This window comes from Salmo trutta, chromosome 27, assembly GCF_901001165.1.
Source record: "Salmo trutta chromosome 27, fSalTru1.1, whole genome shotgun sequence".
Lineage (NCBI taxonomy): Eukaryota > Metazoa > Chordata > Actinopteri > Salmoniformes > Salmonidae > Salmo > Salmo trutta.
Genome location: NC_042983.1, coordinates 16,962,997 through 16,978,202, shown reverse-complemented (window position 1 = coordinate 16,978,202; position 15,206 = coordinate 16,962,997). Strand labels below are relative to the sequence as shown.

Here is a 15,206-nt window from a genome sequence, read left to right as displayed (position 1 = left end):
AGTGTAAAATATTCATAGGTCAACTCTGGCCTATGCAGAACTCGGCCAATAGACAGGAGCCTTGGAACTTGACCCAATACTCATATTTTGTGCATACATTTCAAGTTGCGTTTACATGTATTTGATTTTCTATTTGAATGTGCACGTTTATTATAGAGTTTGTGTGTATGTAATGTTTGTGTGCGTGCATGTGTGTGTGTGTATCTAAGTTAATGTTCTCAGTGTGAGTGTGGCAGAGGAAGGTCCTCAGCATGTCAGTATGTTTTAATGCCTCACATCTGGTTTCCTAATTTTCTTCCCCTACCCCCCCACCATGTCAGGACACTGTTTTGTTTTTCCATGGTGGGGGGCGATGGGGGGGATGTCTGATGAGTGATGGCCCTGAATACAGGACGTCAACATTCCCTCCTCCTCTTTTTGTCTCTCCCTCTCTTCTCTCGCTCTTTCAGCCTTTTCTTCCCCACCACCTATCCCCACCTTCTTCCTTCATTTTCTCCACCTGTCTTCTAAATACTGATGGAAGGAAGATCATGCTTCTGATCTCTCTCTCTCTCTCTCTCTCTCTCTCTCTCTCTCTCTCTCTCTCTCTCGGCTCTCTCTCTCTCTCTCTCTCTCTTCTCTCTCTCCTCTCTCTCTCTCTCTCTCTCTCTCTCTCTCTCTCTCTCTCTCTCTCTCTCTCTCTCTCTCTCTCTCTCTCTCTCTCTCTCTCTCTCTCTCTCTCTCTCTCTCTCTCTCTCTCTCTCTCTCTCTCTCCTCTCTCTCTCTCTCTCCTGTCTGTTGGTGTTCCTAGATAGAGAACAGAGCCTCTCCCACCCTGCCAAACTAAATGCTCTCCATTTTAGTCCTCTCTCTCTGTCTCTCACGGTTCAAATCCCTCCCAAGTCTTTTATTGAAAGATGATTGTCATCAATGCAGCTGTCCCAAACAGAGGACCAGGCTCACATGAGATAAAGGGACTGTCCCACAGGAAGACAAGGCGGCAGGAACTAGTCCAGTTGTGTGGCAGCGTCATATGATCCATATAAAGCTAAATATTGTAGCTAAATCTATGCACCATAGCCTACAGATCTAATACACGGATACAGACACTGATACAGCTGTGACTAATCAGCATATAGATAGTGATATGTCGTGTGTCTCTGTGACATGGCAATTTAAGCCAGTTGAAATGAAGGTTGATAAATGCCAATGAAAGTTATTGTTAGGGGTCCTGTGCAGCTTATGTGCTAGCGATATGATTAAGGCCATATGTAATGGCTCAGCTATGTTTAACAGATGCCTCAGATAGGACTGACTGAGGCTAAACGTGGTCTGCCTGACAGTCAATGCCTAGGTGAACATGGAAGAATGAAACAATTATGGAGTTAAGTTTGTAACTTTGCTGTTATTGCAGTGTCATGACTTACTCTAGTTTTTTTCGGAACTAGTTTTAGTTAAGCAAGTTGTCACCCTGCGGATTGCTCTCCCCATGCTGTGAGGCCTGTGTTTAGTCTTGGGAACTGAAGCAGATGCAGACAAAGGGGATTTGGAGGCCTTGACAGAGATACAGAGGGGAAAAAACAGACTCCCCATGGAGCCAGTGTGGAAATTGATCCCAAGGCTTAAGACTTGGGCATACCTTTTGTTTGTGTTTCCTAATCAGGTCTTTGAGGAGGGTAGTGGAGAACACCAGTAGGAAGGGTTATAGATTCATGATTTACATTAATGACAACTGGACAACTCCTAAAATATTAAACTTGCATCTCAACTTGTCACACTAATTGAATTAGTGGGGTAGATATGAAATGGGATAACCACTTTGAATATGAGAGGCAAAGCTGCAAATGCATACCTCTAAGCCACAGTATAGCTAAAGGAGTTCTCTGAAAATGGACATTCCTCTCCACACAGTTTCCTTCTGACACCCAGATCACCTCCAATGCTTAACAAGTCCTCCTCCTCTCTAGCCTGTGGGTGGGGAGGTGTGTGGGCGTATTGCATTACCAAAACAAAAACAAACAACCCCGATATTAAACTTTTGCGACCACAACAGAGGCGGGGGAAAAACAGAGGGTCCTCGACTTCTTATTAATTATGCAAGATTAGTCTAATTATAATTCAGCAAATGAATGTGTGGCAGAAGGTGCGAGGCGACGGGGCTGGGAGATTTGCATGTTAAGTGGGCAGGGGGAAGCGGCTAATGCATGCTAATATATGCACCAATGTCTCGCTTTAATTTCAGCATTTGCAGCTGTGTGCGTCCGAACTGAGGGGGCTGAAAGTTGACTGAATGGGTTTTTGGGGAGGACAGAGGTGGGGTGGGGTGGGGTGGGGTGTATGGAAGTGTGTATGAGTGTTTATAATGTTACACAAAAAAACACAGTGAGGGAATGATGAATGAAAGTCAGAGGAAAGGGGAAGGCCAATGCACACTGTCCAATGGGGATGTCGGCCTAGAACCTGGAGGGTCGTCGCTACATCTGGAGTGTGTCTTTAAAGGGATGTCATGCATCCCTGCTGTGAAGTCACCAATGTGACTGGGTGGAGTGAGCGGTCATTGTTGGCTGGGTGCACTTGAAGTGGCCAGAGATCCAGAGAGCAGGTGGCTGGGCAGGGAGAGGAGCGTGTCTGTGTCTGGGACAGAGCAGGGCCATGGCCACGGTCATTTAGCCCAACAAAGGAGCCCGCAGTAATGTTATAAATGACTCTGCCATGTCTCTTTATGGGGGTTCCCACATGAATTTGAAGCAAATGAATAGAATGTTCCCCATCATTTACCAGAGTAGAAATCACATACTGAAGGATCTTCAAGTGCACTGTTTAAAAGAAGTGGATGAAAACAGCAGAACATTATCCAATATATCTCTCATCGGTGGCTATGAGGCAAACTGGATTCAAACACAGCATAAACTACTAAGACATCATATAAATCATGACAGCATGATGGATACAATACAGAGAGACCAGAGAGGGAGTGAGAGAGGGAAGGACAGAGAGAGGGAGTGAGGGAGGGAAGCCGGAGAGAGGGAGTGAGGGAGGGAAGGACAGAGAGAGGGAGTGAGGGAGGGAAGGACAGAGAGAGGGAGTGAGGGAGGGAAGGACAGAGAGAGGGAGTGAGGGAGGGAGGGAAGCCGGAGAGAGGGAGTGAGGGAGGGAAGGACAGAGAGAGGGAGTGAGGGAGGGAAGGACGGAGAGAGGGAGTGAGGGAGGGAAGCCGGAGAGAGGGAGTGAGGGAGGGAAGGACGGAGAGAGGGAGTGAGGGAGGGAAGGATGGAGAGAGGGAGTGAGGGAGGGAAGCCGGAGAGAGGGAGTGAGGGAGGGAAGGACGGAGAGAGGGAGTGAGGGAGGGAAGCCGGAGAGAGGGAGTGAGGGAGGGAAGGACGGAGAGAGGGAGTGAGGGAGGGAAGGATGGAGAGAGGGAGTGAGGGAGGGAAGCCGGAGAGAGGGAGTGAGGGAGGGAAGGACGGAGAGAGGGAGTGAGGGAGGGAAGGATGGAGAGAGGGAGAGAGAGAGATGGGGATAGTGATATAAAGAGGAGGAAGTGGTTAAAGAGAGAGGCGATGTGGCCATTTCCACACATCTACCCCGGGCCCAACTGTAGCGGAGCTGTGAGGTTGGAGGTCCCAGCTCTCACTGATAAATCAGAATCACCCTCCGCCAACAACAATATTGATTGTCCTCCGCTGAAATAGCTCAAATCAAGAAATATTGGACACTGTCTTGGAACCAAGCGCTCGTTCTGAGCCAGGGCCTGTTCACGAGGGAGGAGGGGAGGGAGTGATGGAAGAAGAGCGAGAAAGAGGCTGAGAGAGGCAAGGAGAAATTACCATTGAATGGGAGGGTTCTGGGCTGCGGGGCCAATATGAAGTCCCTCTCCAAACAAAGTCTCTCCATTAATATGACTTATATCTGCAGTGAGCTCAATGTGGGTGGGATCGGACAGCTAGCCGCCCAGCTCCAGCTCCTGCCTCTCTTTCATTTCTCCTCATCACTGTGGTTGTTTGTTTAGTTTAGTAGTCCTGATCTGTACACCATGCCCATTTCACTCTAATTCTCTTTATCTCATCAGACCATTTCATTACTTTCTATCACTTCCTCCCCCCTCCTCTCTCCCTCGCTCTCTGTGATGGAATGTGTGTTCCTTGTGGTTGCCTTCTCTTTCCCGTCTCTGTCTTTCCCTCTCAGCGTGGGGACTTTGGGATTGCGGCAGAGCCGCGTTGCCATGGCAGCGGGCTATGTTGCCGAACTGTCTACACCTGGGATTTGGAGTCTCTCCCTCCTCTCCACATCTTCATCTCAATCTCTCCATCTCTCTCCTCTTCTCTGCTCTAGTGGAGGCTATCAGCACCCCGTCTCTCTCTTTCCACGCTCTGATCTCCCCCCCACACACACAACGTTAATGAGACACATCCATGAGAAAATATACACACAAACCTCATGCAAACGTACATACAAACACTCTGTCTCTGTCCTCCTTTCACTTTCTCTCTAGTTGCCTTTCTCTCGTCCCCCAGATGCAGCATAGAGGGATACCATGGGGTCCCCAGAGTCCCCTGGCATATATCACGGGCTCCTGTTCACTTTGAAACACAGCAGCAGTTTTCACTGGACTGCATTACAAATTCTCATCATTTGATTTAAAGTGTAATAACATTGACTCTAATGCTAAACTAAACAGCAGTGATTAATGCCAGGGCAGATATCACGAAGCAGCATTAACCACACACGCACATGCAAACACACACACGCACATGCAAACACACGTGTAGGCACGCACACACTCAATGTTCATAATGGATCTCTATGGCCAGAACACCAATCAGCGTCTTCTTGACTGATTTGAAATGATTAATGCCAATAAATAAGGCCAACAAATAATGAATGCGTTGTTCTTCCATGTGATGTTTTCCTGTCTATTGCGTTATTGATGTCCTATTTTTCTTTTTCCCCTGCAGATTCTTCTTGAAGTTTTTCCTGAAGTGTAACCAAAATTGTCTGAAGACAGCAGGGAACCCAAGGGACATGAGGAGATTTCAGGTATGGAGAGTAGGAGATAGAGAGAGAGAGTGGTTTGTGTGTATTCATGTAGGCCTATGCGTGTGAGAGGGAGGGAGGGAGGGGTTATCTAAAATATAGATTTTTAAAAAATGCATTTCTTTCCACTCTACTTTCACAAAGAGGGTATTTCGTTATCCAGGATCTGCCCAGGTATAGGTGAGACCACAGTTCTCCATATCAGAACCTCAAGCACTGGAATGGAGGGGAAAGTTAAACATCAATAGAGAAACAAAGAGGGATAGATGGAAAAAGAAAGGGAAGGGTAGTGGGGTGGGAGAGACAAGGGGGGAGGCAGGCAGGAAATAGGCTGAGGTGTTTCAGGAAGTTGTCAAGAATTGAGTGATTGGCTCCAGATGGGGGAGGTCATGCTCCGTGACCCAGGAAGTGGTCACAGGGGACACTCCCGCTTCACTTCCTCTGCTGTCTTTCAGCACCGGAGCCCCTGTCTGGCATTTTCTTTTTTTCTCTCTCTCTCTCTCTCTCTCTCTCTCTCTCTCTCTCTCTCTCTCTCTCTCTCTCTCTCTCTCTCTCTCTCTCTCGGCTCTCTCTCTCTCTCTCTCTCTCTCTCACACGTCTCTCTCTCCATCTCTCTCTCTCTCTCTCTCTCTCTCTCTCTCTCTCTCTCTCTCTCTCGGCTCTCTCTCTCTCTCTCTCTCTCTCTCTCTCTCTCGGCTCTCTCTCTCTCTCTCTCTCACACGTCTCTCTCTCCATCTCTCTCTCACCCTGTTTTCCACCATGTTTGTTTTAACTCCCGCGCGGTGACACATGCTGAGACGTTATGAGCGGGCGGCCGCTCCAAGGCCCTCACCTCCAGGTTAAAAGACGATCAGAGCGGGACAGGAGCCTGTTGCTGCTGCTTGATCGATAATTTACTGTTATTTTCATTCAGATTCCTCTACTCTCCTAGTCAACCATCTACAAGAACATCTGCTTTCTCTCCCTCTCTCTCTCTTTCTTTCTATGCGTCTGTGCTTCAGTCTCTACATATGCAGCTCTGCAATACCGAAAAGTCCTTAACACACCACTTTCGTATGACAAAGCCTATTTCAAAATATCTAGAAATGAATGTCCACCAGCATTTCATAGTCACCACGCAACTACCGCCACCCCGTCCTGCATGTACACATATAGACATATGGACACTCTTAAACACGAGGACCCAAGGCAAGCACACAAGAACACCCACATATTTTGATTGCATGTCTTCCATGGTGAACATGTGTACTTTGTGGAGAGGAAGGGACACACATGCTGTTGGCCAGAAATCAAATTATGGCCGACATATATCATACTCTAACTCCCAGTAAAAAGAGGAGATTCAGTCCATATGTCTGGTGTCAGTGAGTGATGAAACTCCAACCACAGCCTCAGGAGGGGATAGGAGGGAGAGAGGCCACAGAGAGAGGGTCGGTGATGTAAAAATATGATCTAGTAGGGTCGTCACATTACCCGTTAAGAAATATTTACATCAACTGGATGCTGAAATTGATTGTAGCCAAGGGATTTATTTTAGCAGGAAACCAAATCTCACATAAAGTGACGTAACGTCTTTAGCTACCCAGATACACCGTGAGTTGATCTTTTCCTCTTTCCTGTCCTCCCCTGTCTTTCAGGTGGTCCTGTCCAGCACTGTGAGTGTAGACGGACATGTCTTAGCTGTGTCTGACAACATGTTTGTCCACAACAACTCCAAACACGGCCGGAGAGCCCGCAGGCTGGAGCCGGGAGAGTCGGTGGAGAACGGCATGGAATATGGTAAGACACACACCACCACCTACCCTGATGTACTGATGCATACTGTAGCTTACTCATGTTATCCACTTCACTGTGCTAATGGCTAACCTCAAGGTCTAGGGCTGACCCCCTAAAACAGACACTAAATACATTGCCAGGATGTGGAATGAGTTCAATTAAAATGACCTTATTGCTCTTCTTCTACAGCCACCCCCTGTATCAAAGCCATCAGCCCCAGTGAGGGCTGGACCACGGGCGGGGCCATGGTCATTGTGATCGGGGAGAACTTCTTTGATGGGCTGCAGGTGGTGTTCGGCAGCATGCTGGTGTGGAGCGAGGTAGCTATGTGGCTTTACTGTAACTGTCTCTTTAAAACAACTCATTAACGAGACTGTTACTGATTGAAAACATAAAGGACAAGGTAACGAACGCATATGGATTGTCTCATTAGCACAGTCATTTGTTGGCTGCCTGTTACATGTTGGCATTATGAGAGTAAACCGTATTATTCTATCAGATACTGTAGACTATCAAATAGTCTCGTTTGTTGCTCATTTTCTGTCTTGTCTCTGTTTCTCTCTCTCTCTCTTAGTTGATCACGCCCCACGCCATCCGTGTCCAGACGCCCCCTCGCCACATCCCAGGGGTCGTGGAGGTCACGCTGTCCTACAAATCTAAACAGTTCTGCAAGGGGACACCTGGGCGCTTCATCTACACAGGTAAACACACCTACCCCAGCCAGCAGCCATTCACCAACAACATATCAAACAGAAACATTACATGGGATGAGTCAGGACCTAGTGCTGATGTATCTGTGTTTGTGTTTAGCGCTGAATGAACCCACGATAGACTACGGTTTCCAGAGACTTCAGAAGGTCATCCCCAGACACCCTGGTGACCCTGACAAACTGGCCAAGGTGAGTGAGAACACACTACACACCACATCACACTACACTACACCACACCACACTACATTACACCACACCACACCACATCACACTACACCACACCACACCACACTACATGACACCACACCACATCACACTACACCACACCACACTACATTACACCACACCACATCACACTACACCACACCACACCACACCACACTACATTACACCACACCACATCACACTACAACAGACCACACCACACTACACTACATTACACCACACCAGACCACAGCACACATGGTGACTTCTGTCATCACACCCCACTTTACACACAGTACACACGATGTAACACCAGAGGCTATTTCATGTCTCTCTGTCTGTGTGTAGGAGATGCTACTGAAGAGAGCAGCTGATCTGGTAGAGGCCTTGTATGGAAACCCACACAGTAATCAGGTAACCAGCGCTGTTCAGCAGAGGTGGCACCGAGTCACAAGCAAGTCAAATAGAGTCACAAGTTGTCAAGTCTCAAGTCAAGTAAAACACTAATCCATACATGCAATAACTTGTTCAAATCTTTGTCTATTTTTTGGAGCTACCAGACAGCCCTTTTCATTATTTTGTCTGCAACACATTTTGATGATGTCATTGTAAAACAGTGACCTTGTAGCAGTCATGAGGTCATGACATCAGCAGCAGGCAAGGCAGGTTGATGTGCTCAGTTTGTTGATTTATATACAGGTCTTGGTGATCCACTGTTAAAGGGCCATATCATACAAAATAGATTGACCAAATAAATATAGAAGGCCCAAAATACATTGCTTCTGTATCAGGCCTAACTTGTCCTATCTGAACAGACACAGGTAGAGGGCTGCACATCCTCCCCTTGAGAAACCAAATGGAATCTGTCTAACAGGAGCCCCTCCCAGGACCATATAATTACCCAATTGGCAATTACAACCAATGAACTGGTTCTATATTTAAATGGACATTTCCACATCCATTGTTACATTGGTACATTTGTCTTAATCAGACTTAATGATTATTAACGATATTTCATCACCATTCATACATAGAACAATCATTTCTTCTTATTCAACATACTGACTCCAAGGTGTGGCACGCAGGCCACATAGCTATATTTAGAGCATTGGGCCAGGAGCTGGAAGGTTGCTGGATCGAATCCCTGAGCTGACAAGGTGAAAATCTATAGTTTTGCCCCTGAGCAAGGCAGTTAACCCACTGTTAACCGGGCGCCAAAGACGTGGATGTCGATTAAGGCAGCCCCCCACACCTCTCTGATTCAGAGGGTTGGGTTAAATGTAGAAGACTCATTTCAGTTGAATACATTCAGTTGGACAGCTGACTCGGTATCCCCCCCTTTCCCTTTCCCATTCCCGTTCCCGTTCCCATTCCCGTTCCCATTCCCGTTCCCGTTCCCGTTCCCGTTCCCGTTCCCGTTCCCATTCCCGTTCCCATTCCCGTTCCCATTCCCGTTCCCATTCCCGTTCCCATTCCCGTTCCCTATTTCTATGCGCACCGAGGTGTGCATTCTCCCATTACGCACAACCAGAATGACAGAGACATAGGACACAGACACACAGAACTCCGACATAACCCGAAACCATACACTGAATTAAATGAACAGAACTTCTACCTCATGAGTCTTGCGAACGTTCATGTGCACAATAAACACAGCGCCCAGGCTAAATGAAAATGTAGCATATGGAACATGAAATAGAAATGTCTATGTGTTGCAATAAATGGTATGGTGATGGAATGATGAAACGCTAGTAATTATTGGAGGATTAGATGGAATATAGACTTACCACATATGCATTTAAATGTGTGAAAACAACAGCAGATATTTAAAGAATTGAACAAAGCGCTCTCCACTGGAAGGAGTTTGGAGAGCCCCTGTGGTGCATCATCGCCACAGTAATAATTCATTTTAACAACAAATTCCAAATGCAAGCATAAGTAAATTATAATTAAAAAATTATCCCGAAAGACCAGTAAGCCTATGCTAGTAGGCCTAATTGTTGCTTGATGCCCCATTGCTGCTGAGCTTGCAAAGTAAACAGTTAATATTCTTGATTACCAAACTATTTTTGGAGCTGCATGTTTATTTATTATGGCTGTCCTCTCTCCCTACAATTTGACGTTTGCGCGGCACCCGATCCTATAGCTGTACAGTAAATCACCAATCTGTTGGCTAGCTCACCAGACCGGTGTTGATTGACAGTTTTCTGGTCCAATCAGAGGGCCAAGAGTGCGTTTCACTAGCCAATCTGTTGCACGTTTTTTGTTGTTGCAAGGGCGATGCTGTGGCTACTGTCTATGGCTTCTCTGTGCCACAAAATGAGTGACAAAACATGACAAAACCTAGCCAGATCATTTCAAGTCATCAGTCTCAAGTAAGAGGGTAGTCCCGAGTCATGAGGCTCCAAGTCCAAGTCAAGTCTCAAGTTATTTTATTTTCTATCATGTCGAGTCTCAAGTCATCAAATTTGTGACTGAAGTCAGACTTGACTCCAAGTCATGTGACTGGAGTGAACAACTCTGCTGTTCTTGTCTCTTTTACTATTACTCTTACCAATAACTGCTATAAATCTCTGATGTCTGGCTAACAGTTTGTATTGTCTGTCTCTTTAGGACATGTTGCTGAAGCGTGCAGCGGACATTGCTGAGGCCCTGTACAGTGTTCCCCGTCCCCACAGCCAGCTGCAGGCCCTGCCTAGTTCCCCAGCCCATGGCAGCGTCATGGGCCTAGGCTCATACCCCTCCCAGCTGGGGGTCGGCATCGGAGAGCCAGGACAAACCAGCCAGGGTGAGCAGCACTAGACTTACTATGTGATTTATAGTGATATTCATAAGAGTCTGTCCCTTTGCGATTTTCTTCTAGGTGGTGCTATGATATCTCCAGTGGGAAAATCACTTGTCGTTCTGTGTTTTCCTTACCTCTGTCCTTTTTTGTTCTAACACTCTATCGGTCTCTCTCTTTGTTTCTCTCACTCTCCAGGTTATATTCGTAACTCCAGCAGTTTGTCTCCACGGGGATACCCCTCTGCCTCCACCCCTCAGCAGTCGGGCTATGGGGGAGGTGGAGGCATGAGTGGCGGGTATGGGGCAGTGCCCATGACTAGTCTTGGGGTGCCAGGATCCCCTGGTTTTAGCAGTGCCTCCCCCACTGGTTCTCCCTATGGCAGTGAGTGTGTCTCCTCTTACTCAATCACTCTGTCCTGTGTTTCCTTCCTGTCCCTGCTACAATAAAACATCATTGGCCACCATTGACAAAGGTTGACCGGTGCATAGAATCCTTCTGTTATAAAGTAACAACAACTATTCTCTCTCTCTCTCTCTCTCTCTCTCTCTCTCTTCCACAGTAATGCCATCTAGTCCCACCATCCCGGGTTCCAGCTCCTCCTCCTCCCTCCTGCCGTTCTCCTCCTTCCCGTCCTCAGCCAAACAGAAGAGTGCCTTTGCTCCCGTCCTCCGGCCCCAGGGATCCTCCTCTCCTGCCTGCCCAGCCTCAGGAGGCAACAGCTTCAGAGGTAGAACCAAACTACAATCTTAGAAACACCCCTTTCTGTGTAAAAAAAAACCAAACATTTTTCTGTATAAAAGCAAATCCATACCCACATACACATAGGCTAGGCATGCATGACAATACAATATGTCTGGCTGTTATTTGGGTTATAATTATGATTGTCATTTTCAAAAATAAGATTGTATCTAAAACATATTAGATTATTACTATTCTCTTTCTCTATAGCGATGACCGGCCTGGTAGTTCCCCCGATGTAGCAGCACTCCACCACCTCCCATCCACCATCTACAAACCAGACGAGACCAGACCACTGCTCCAACACTGCCACGCCCCTGCAGGCACTGACAGGGCAGGGATGCTGATGGAACGCACACTGATTTCTCAACCACCCACAACTATCCTCACTGACGCCCTGCCACTAGTTCAGCCCATGTATCATTCATCTGGATGAAAGGGATGGGATAGAAAGAGTCCAAAGACCAGCCAGTCACTCCAGATGCAGACAGAAGACCTCTTCGTCTGTAGTAGCTGCAAAGACATGAGACTTTCTTGGGCCACACCACGACACAGTGGAGCCCTATGGGGTGTACTATGGGTGTCTCTGTATTTTCAAAGGAAAGCAGAAGTCAGCGTCAAGATGCCTTCACGAGCTTCAAAACCACTCATACCACCCAACGCTACAGCCTTATGCAGCATTTAGTTCTTCCAACAACACCTACCCCAAACTGATCAACCTCTTGGCTAGTGGAGGTGTGCTAGAAGAATACGTCTGTTGATGATTTGTTGTTAGAGCACTGAACTGAATGGACAATGGACAACTCTGATACTATGTGCCGAAACTCAATGAACCAGGGTGATATTTGTCTCTAAGGACACTGTCAAAGGCATGTGAAGACTCCAAGGTTTTTGTAGTAGACTTTTTGAAGGTGATTTACATTCCAGAATGATAGACCCTTTTTGTTCTCATCTCCACGATTTTACAAGGGCAAATTCTTTGTCCTCCAGTGTTGGTAATAAAAAGTAAAAAAGTAATTCATATATTGATTTATTTAAGAAGAAAAAAACAAGCAATTTAACTTATTATTACATTTAGTTTAGGGAATAATATAAACGTGTTTTAATTCCTTTTTTTGCAATTGTTATAAATATGATTATCTCTATCTTGTCATTATACTTGTTTTTATTGAAATCTTTGGGGGTTTTATTAGACATGACTGTTGGTTCATACGTAAGAGAGAAGGAAGTAGTACTCCAATGTTTATTTGAAATAAAGTCCTTGGCCAATACTCTTTTCCTGGTTTGTCACATAACAAAATGGAACCGTTATGTCCAATGTCAAAGAAAGCAAATTACCTTGCTGTTCTCTATAAAGGAAAACTAGTTAGCATATATTATTATTAATTTCATTTTTATGCATGTCATTTCAACACTGATTCCCTTGTATTATTTCATTCATGTGGCCAATTTGAAATTGTATATCGAACATTATGATTTTCATTGTTGATTCATTTGATGTGTTTCATCCCACAGTCTCTGGTCACTATGCAGTAAAGTAGCAAGCACAAACTGAAATCAAAGGGATATATTGGGGATTTGTCATAAACCCATGCAACAGTGTTCTTACTCACTGTTGCAGCACAATACAAACATCATGCTCAGGATTAGAAAACACAGAATTAAAAAAAAGATTTAGCTGACATCTATTCAAAGTTGTTTCCAGTGTTTGACTGGTTTTATTTATTTGATAGCAGTTAGTAAAATGTAAGGTCACATTTTTTTTCTTCAAAAGCCATCTTTCTTTTTTAATGGTACAGAATAACATGATTGTCTGAACTTGTGATTTGTATATCATAAGGTGTAATTATATTTTGTCCTCCCAAATAAAACAAAAATCACAGTAAGAGCTCACTGTTGGTATTCATAACTGAAACATGAGGAAAGTTGAAAAACAAGGTCCATTTTTGTGTGTGTGCACCTGACTTTGTGTTTGCATCTATGCCAATTAGACATCAATAAAAATGTACAGATATCCATAATATGACCAATAAAAAACTCTTTAGGTTAGTGAGGTTTTGATACATACAGCGTTATGGGACTATAATTCAGGAATACACCAGGACAATTTTTGGACTCACCTGTATGCTTGTGTATTTTGATACTGCTTTGTATACATAGCTGATGAGGCGCAGCATCTTAATTGTGGAGTGTGCGTTGCAGACTGTGTAGCTACTGCCTCTAAAGATAAACAACATCCCCCCATCACTCTCCTCTCCAGCGGCAACCTTGCTTATTCCTCTAAGGACCAGGCCTCTGGGGGCCCCACTGAGAACCACATGAGCCTTTCCTCCTTCTCTCTGGCGTGTGCCCTCTTTCTCTCCCATCTCCCCCTCTCTCTCTCGCTACCCTGCCATTCTTTCTTTCAGTCTTTGTTTCAAGCCCCTTTCATCCCTTCATTCTTTCTCTCCTGCTCCCTCTCCCTCTGTAATGGCTTCTCTCTGTTAATGTAATTAGCACTGGTAAAGGAGGGCAGTTAATTACCAGCTCTTTTTTTGATGGGGTAATTAATGTTATGCCAGGAAACAGCAACTGTTTCATTAACACAACGCTCAAAGCGGTGAAGGGGTGGTTGCAGCGCTGAGTGTATTCATATCCATGTGTGTGTCAATGTGTGTGGTTGTGTTCTACAGTCTGAGTGTACACTACAGTAGGGTATTTAGATAGATATGCTCAAGGATGGAGTAATAGCGGTTTTGAACACAAAAGGCAGAGCTGCTCTGTGAGAGGACCCTCTGGCCCCCTTATAGTCTTTGCTTTTGTTTGATTTCTTTGTCACCATCAAGTGGCACTTGTCAAAGAAGTCAAAGCTGCTACCCGTCTCTCACTCTCTGCCCCTATTTCTCTCTCTCGCTATGTCTCTCTCTCTCTCTCTCACTCACTGTAAACATGCTGCTAATTTGACAAGTTTAAGTCAGCTTTGTTGTCAGAACCTCAGCATTCATCCCAATGAGTGCTCCTTCTGCCCAGTGGTGCAGGAGCCATATGCTCGTCTTCTTCAGGACTGTTTAGTTGTTATTGTTTTGGCTGCTGCATCACAGGTGCCATTTCACTGTCTTCTGATCACACATTGAATTAAGGAAGGATGTTACACCACCTGCCATCAAGCACTTCTCACACATTTACACAATCTCTTATTATAAGGAGCGTCACCATTTTCATGTCAAAAGCCTTACATGTAAAAGTAAATGTAAATAAATTGATGATATTTTAATATGAATTTGCGCTTCATGTAGTAAGGTAGAATAGAAAAAATATGAGACAAAGAAAAGTAGGGAGTATAAGACAAAAGTCCATCCATCCCCCCTTTCAAGGGATGTGTTCGTGTTTATATACCCAATTAGCCCCTGGGCCACAGCATGGCCCGGCATTAAGCTGACATTATCCCAGAGTGTGTGCAGTTTGTGCAGTGTGTGTGTGTGTGTGTTCATCCCCTTCTCATTTGAATCTTAGATGATGACCAGCTAAAGGCAGTCTATAATGGGACTTGAGAGGGGGATTGTTTGGTCAAATAGATGTGTAGATTGGCTCGACCCCACCCCACCCCACCCATTCACTCTCTGCAGCCTTTGGCCAATCAATCACCAAATCCTATATTGTTGCCCATTAGACAAGGGTTTCCCAAACCCAGTCCTGGGGCACCCCCCCGGTGCATGTATCATTTTTTTGTCCTAGCACTACACAGCTGATTCAAATAACCAACTCAACATTAAGCTTTGATTATTTGAATCAGCTGTGTAGTGCTAGGACAAAAAAATGATACATGCACCGAGGGGGTGGGGGGACAGGACCGAGTTTGGGAAACCCTGCATTAGACTACTGAAACCCCTTTCCTTTTTCCAAAATGATCCCCCCCACCCCCCCATCCCCATTCCCTTGGGTGTCAGTAGAGTGGGGTGACAGATGGGATAGACAGATAGCTGGCCCATAAGACAACCCCC

The 15,206-nt window shown here is 45.6% G+C and overlaps 1 protein-coding gene across 4 annotated transcripts in view; it reads left to right on the top strand.

Moving 5' to 3' along the window:
• LOC115164455 (transcription factor COE2) overlaps positions 1–13,112 on the top strand; it is a 36,129-nt gene extending 23,017 nt beyond the window's left edge. For 3 of the 4 annotated variants that reach the window (XM_029716969.1, XM_029716968.1, XM_029716965.1), the window contains exons 7-16: positions 4,935–5,016; positions 6,651–6,792; positions 6,979–7,109; positions 7,364–7,490; positions 7,600–7,688; positions 8,052–8,117; positions 10,317–10,491; positions 10,684–10,869; positions 11,048–11,215; positions 11,437–13,112. In XM_029716969.1, coding sequence (XP_029572829.1) covers positions 4,935–5,016; positions 6,651–6,792; positions 6,979–7,109; positions 7,364–7,490; positions 7,600–7,688; positions 8,052–8,117; positions 10,317–10,491; positions 10,684–10,869; positions 11,048–11,215; positions 11,437–11,468 — 1,198 coding nt within the window. In that variant the 3' untranslated portion in view covers positions 11,469–13,112. Of the gene's footprint in view, positions 1–4,934; positions 5,017–6,650; positions 6,793–6,978; positions 7,110–7,363; positions 7,491–7,599; positions 7,689–8,051; positions 8,118–10,316; positions 10,492–10,683; positions 10,870–11,047; positions 11,216–11,410 lie in introns of all 4 variants that reach the window. The other variant, XM_029716966.1, reaches the window with a different exon arrangement.
• The last annotated feature ends 2,094 nt before the right edge of the window (positions 13,113–15,206 follow it).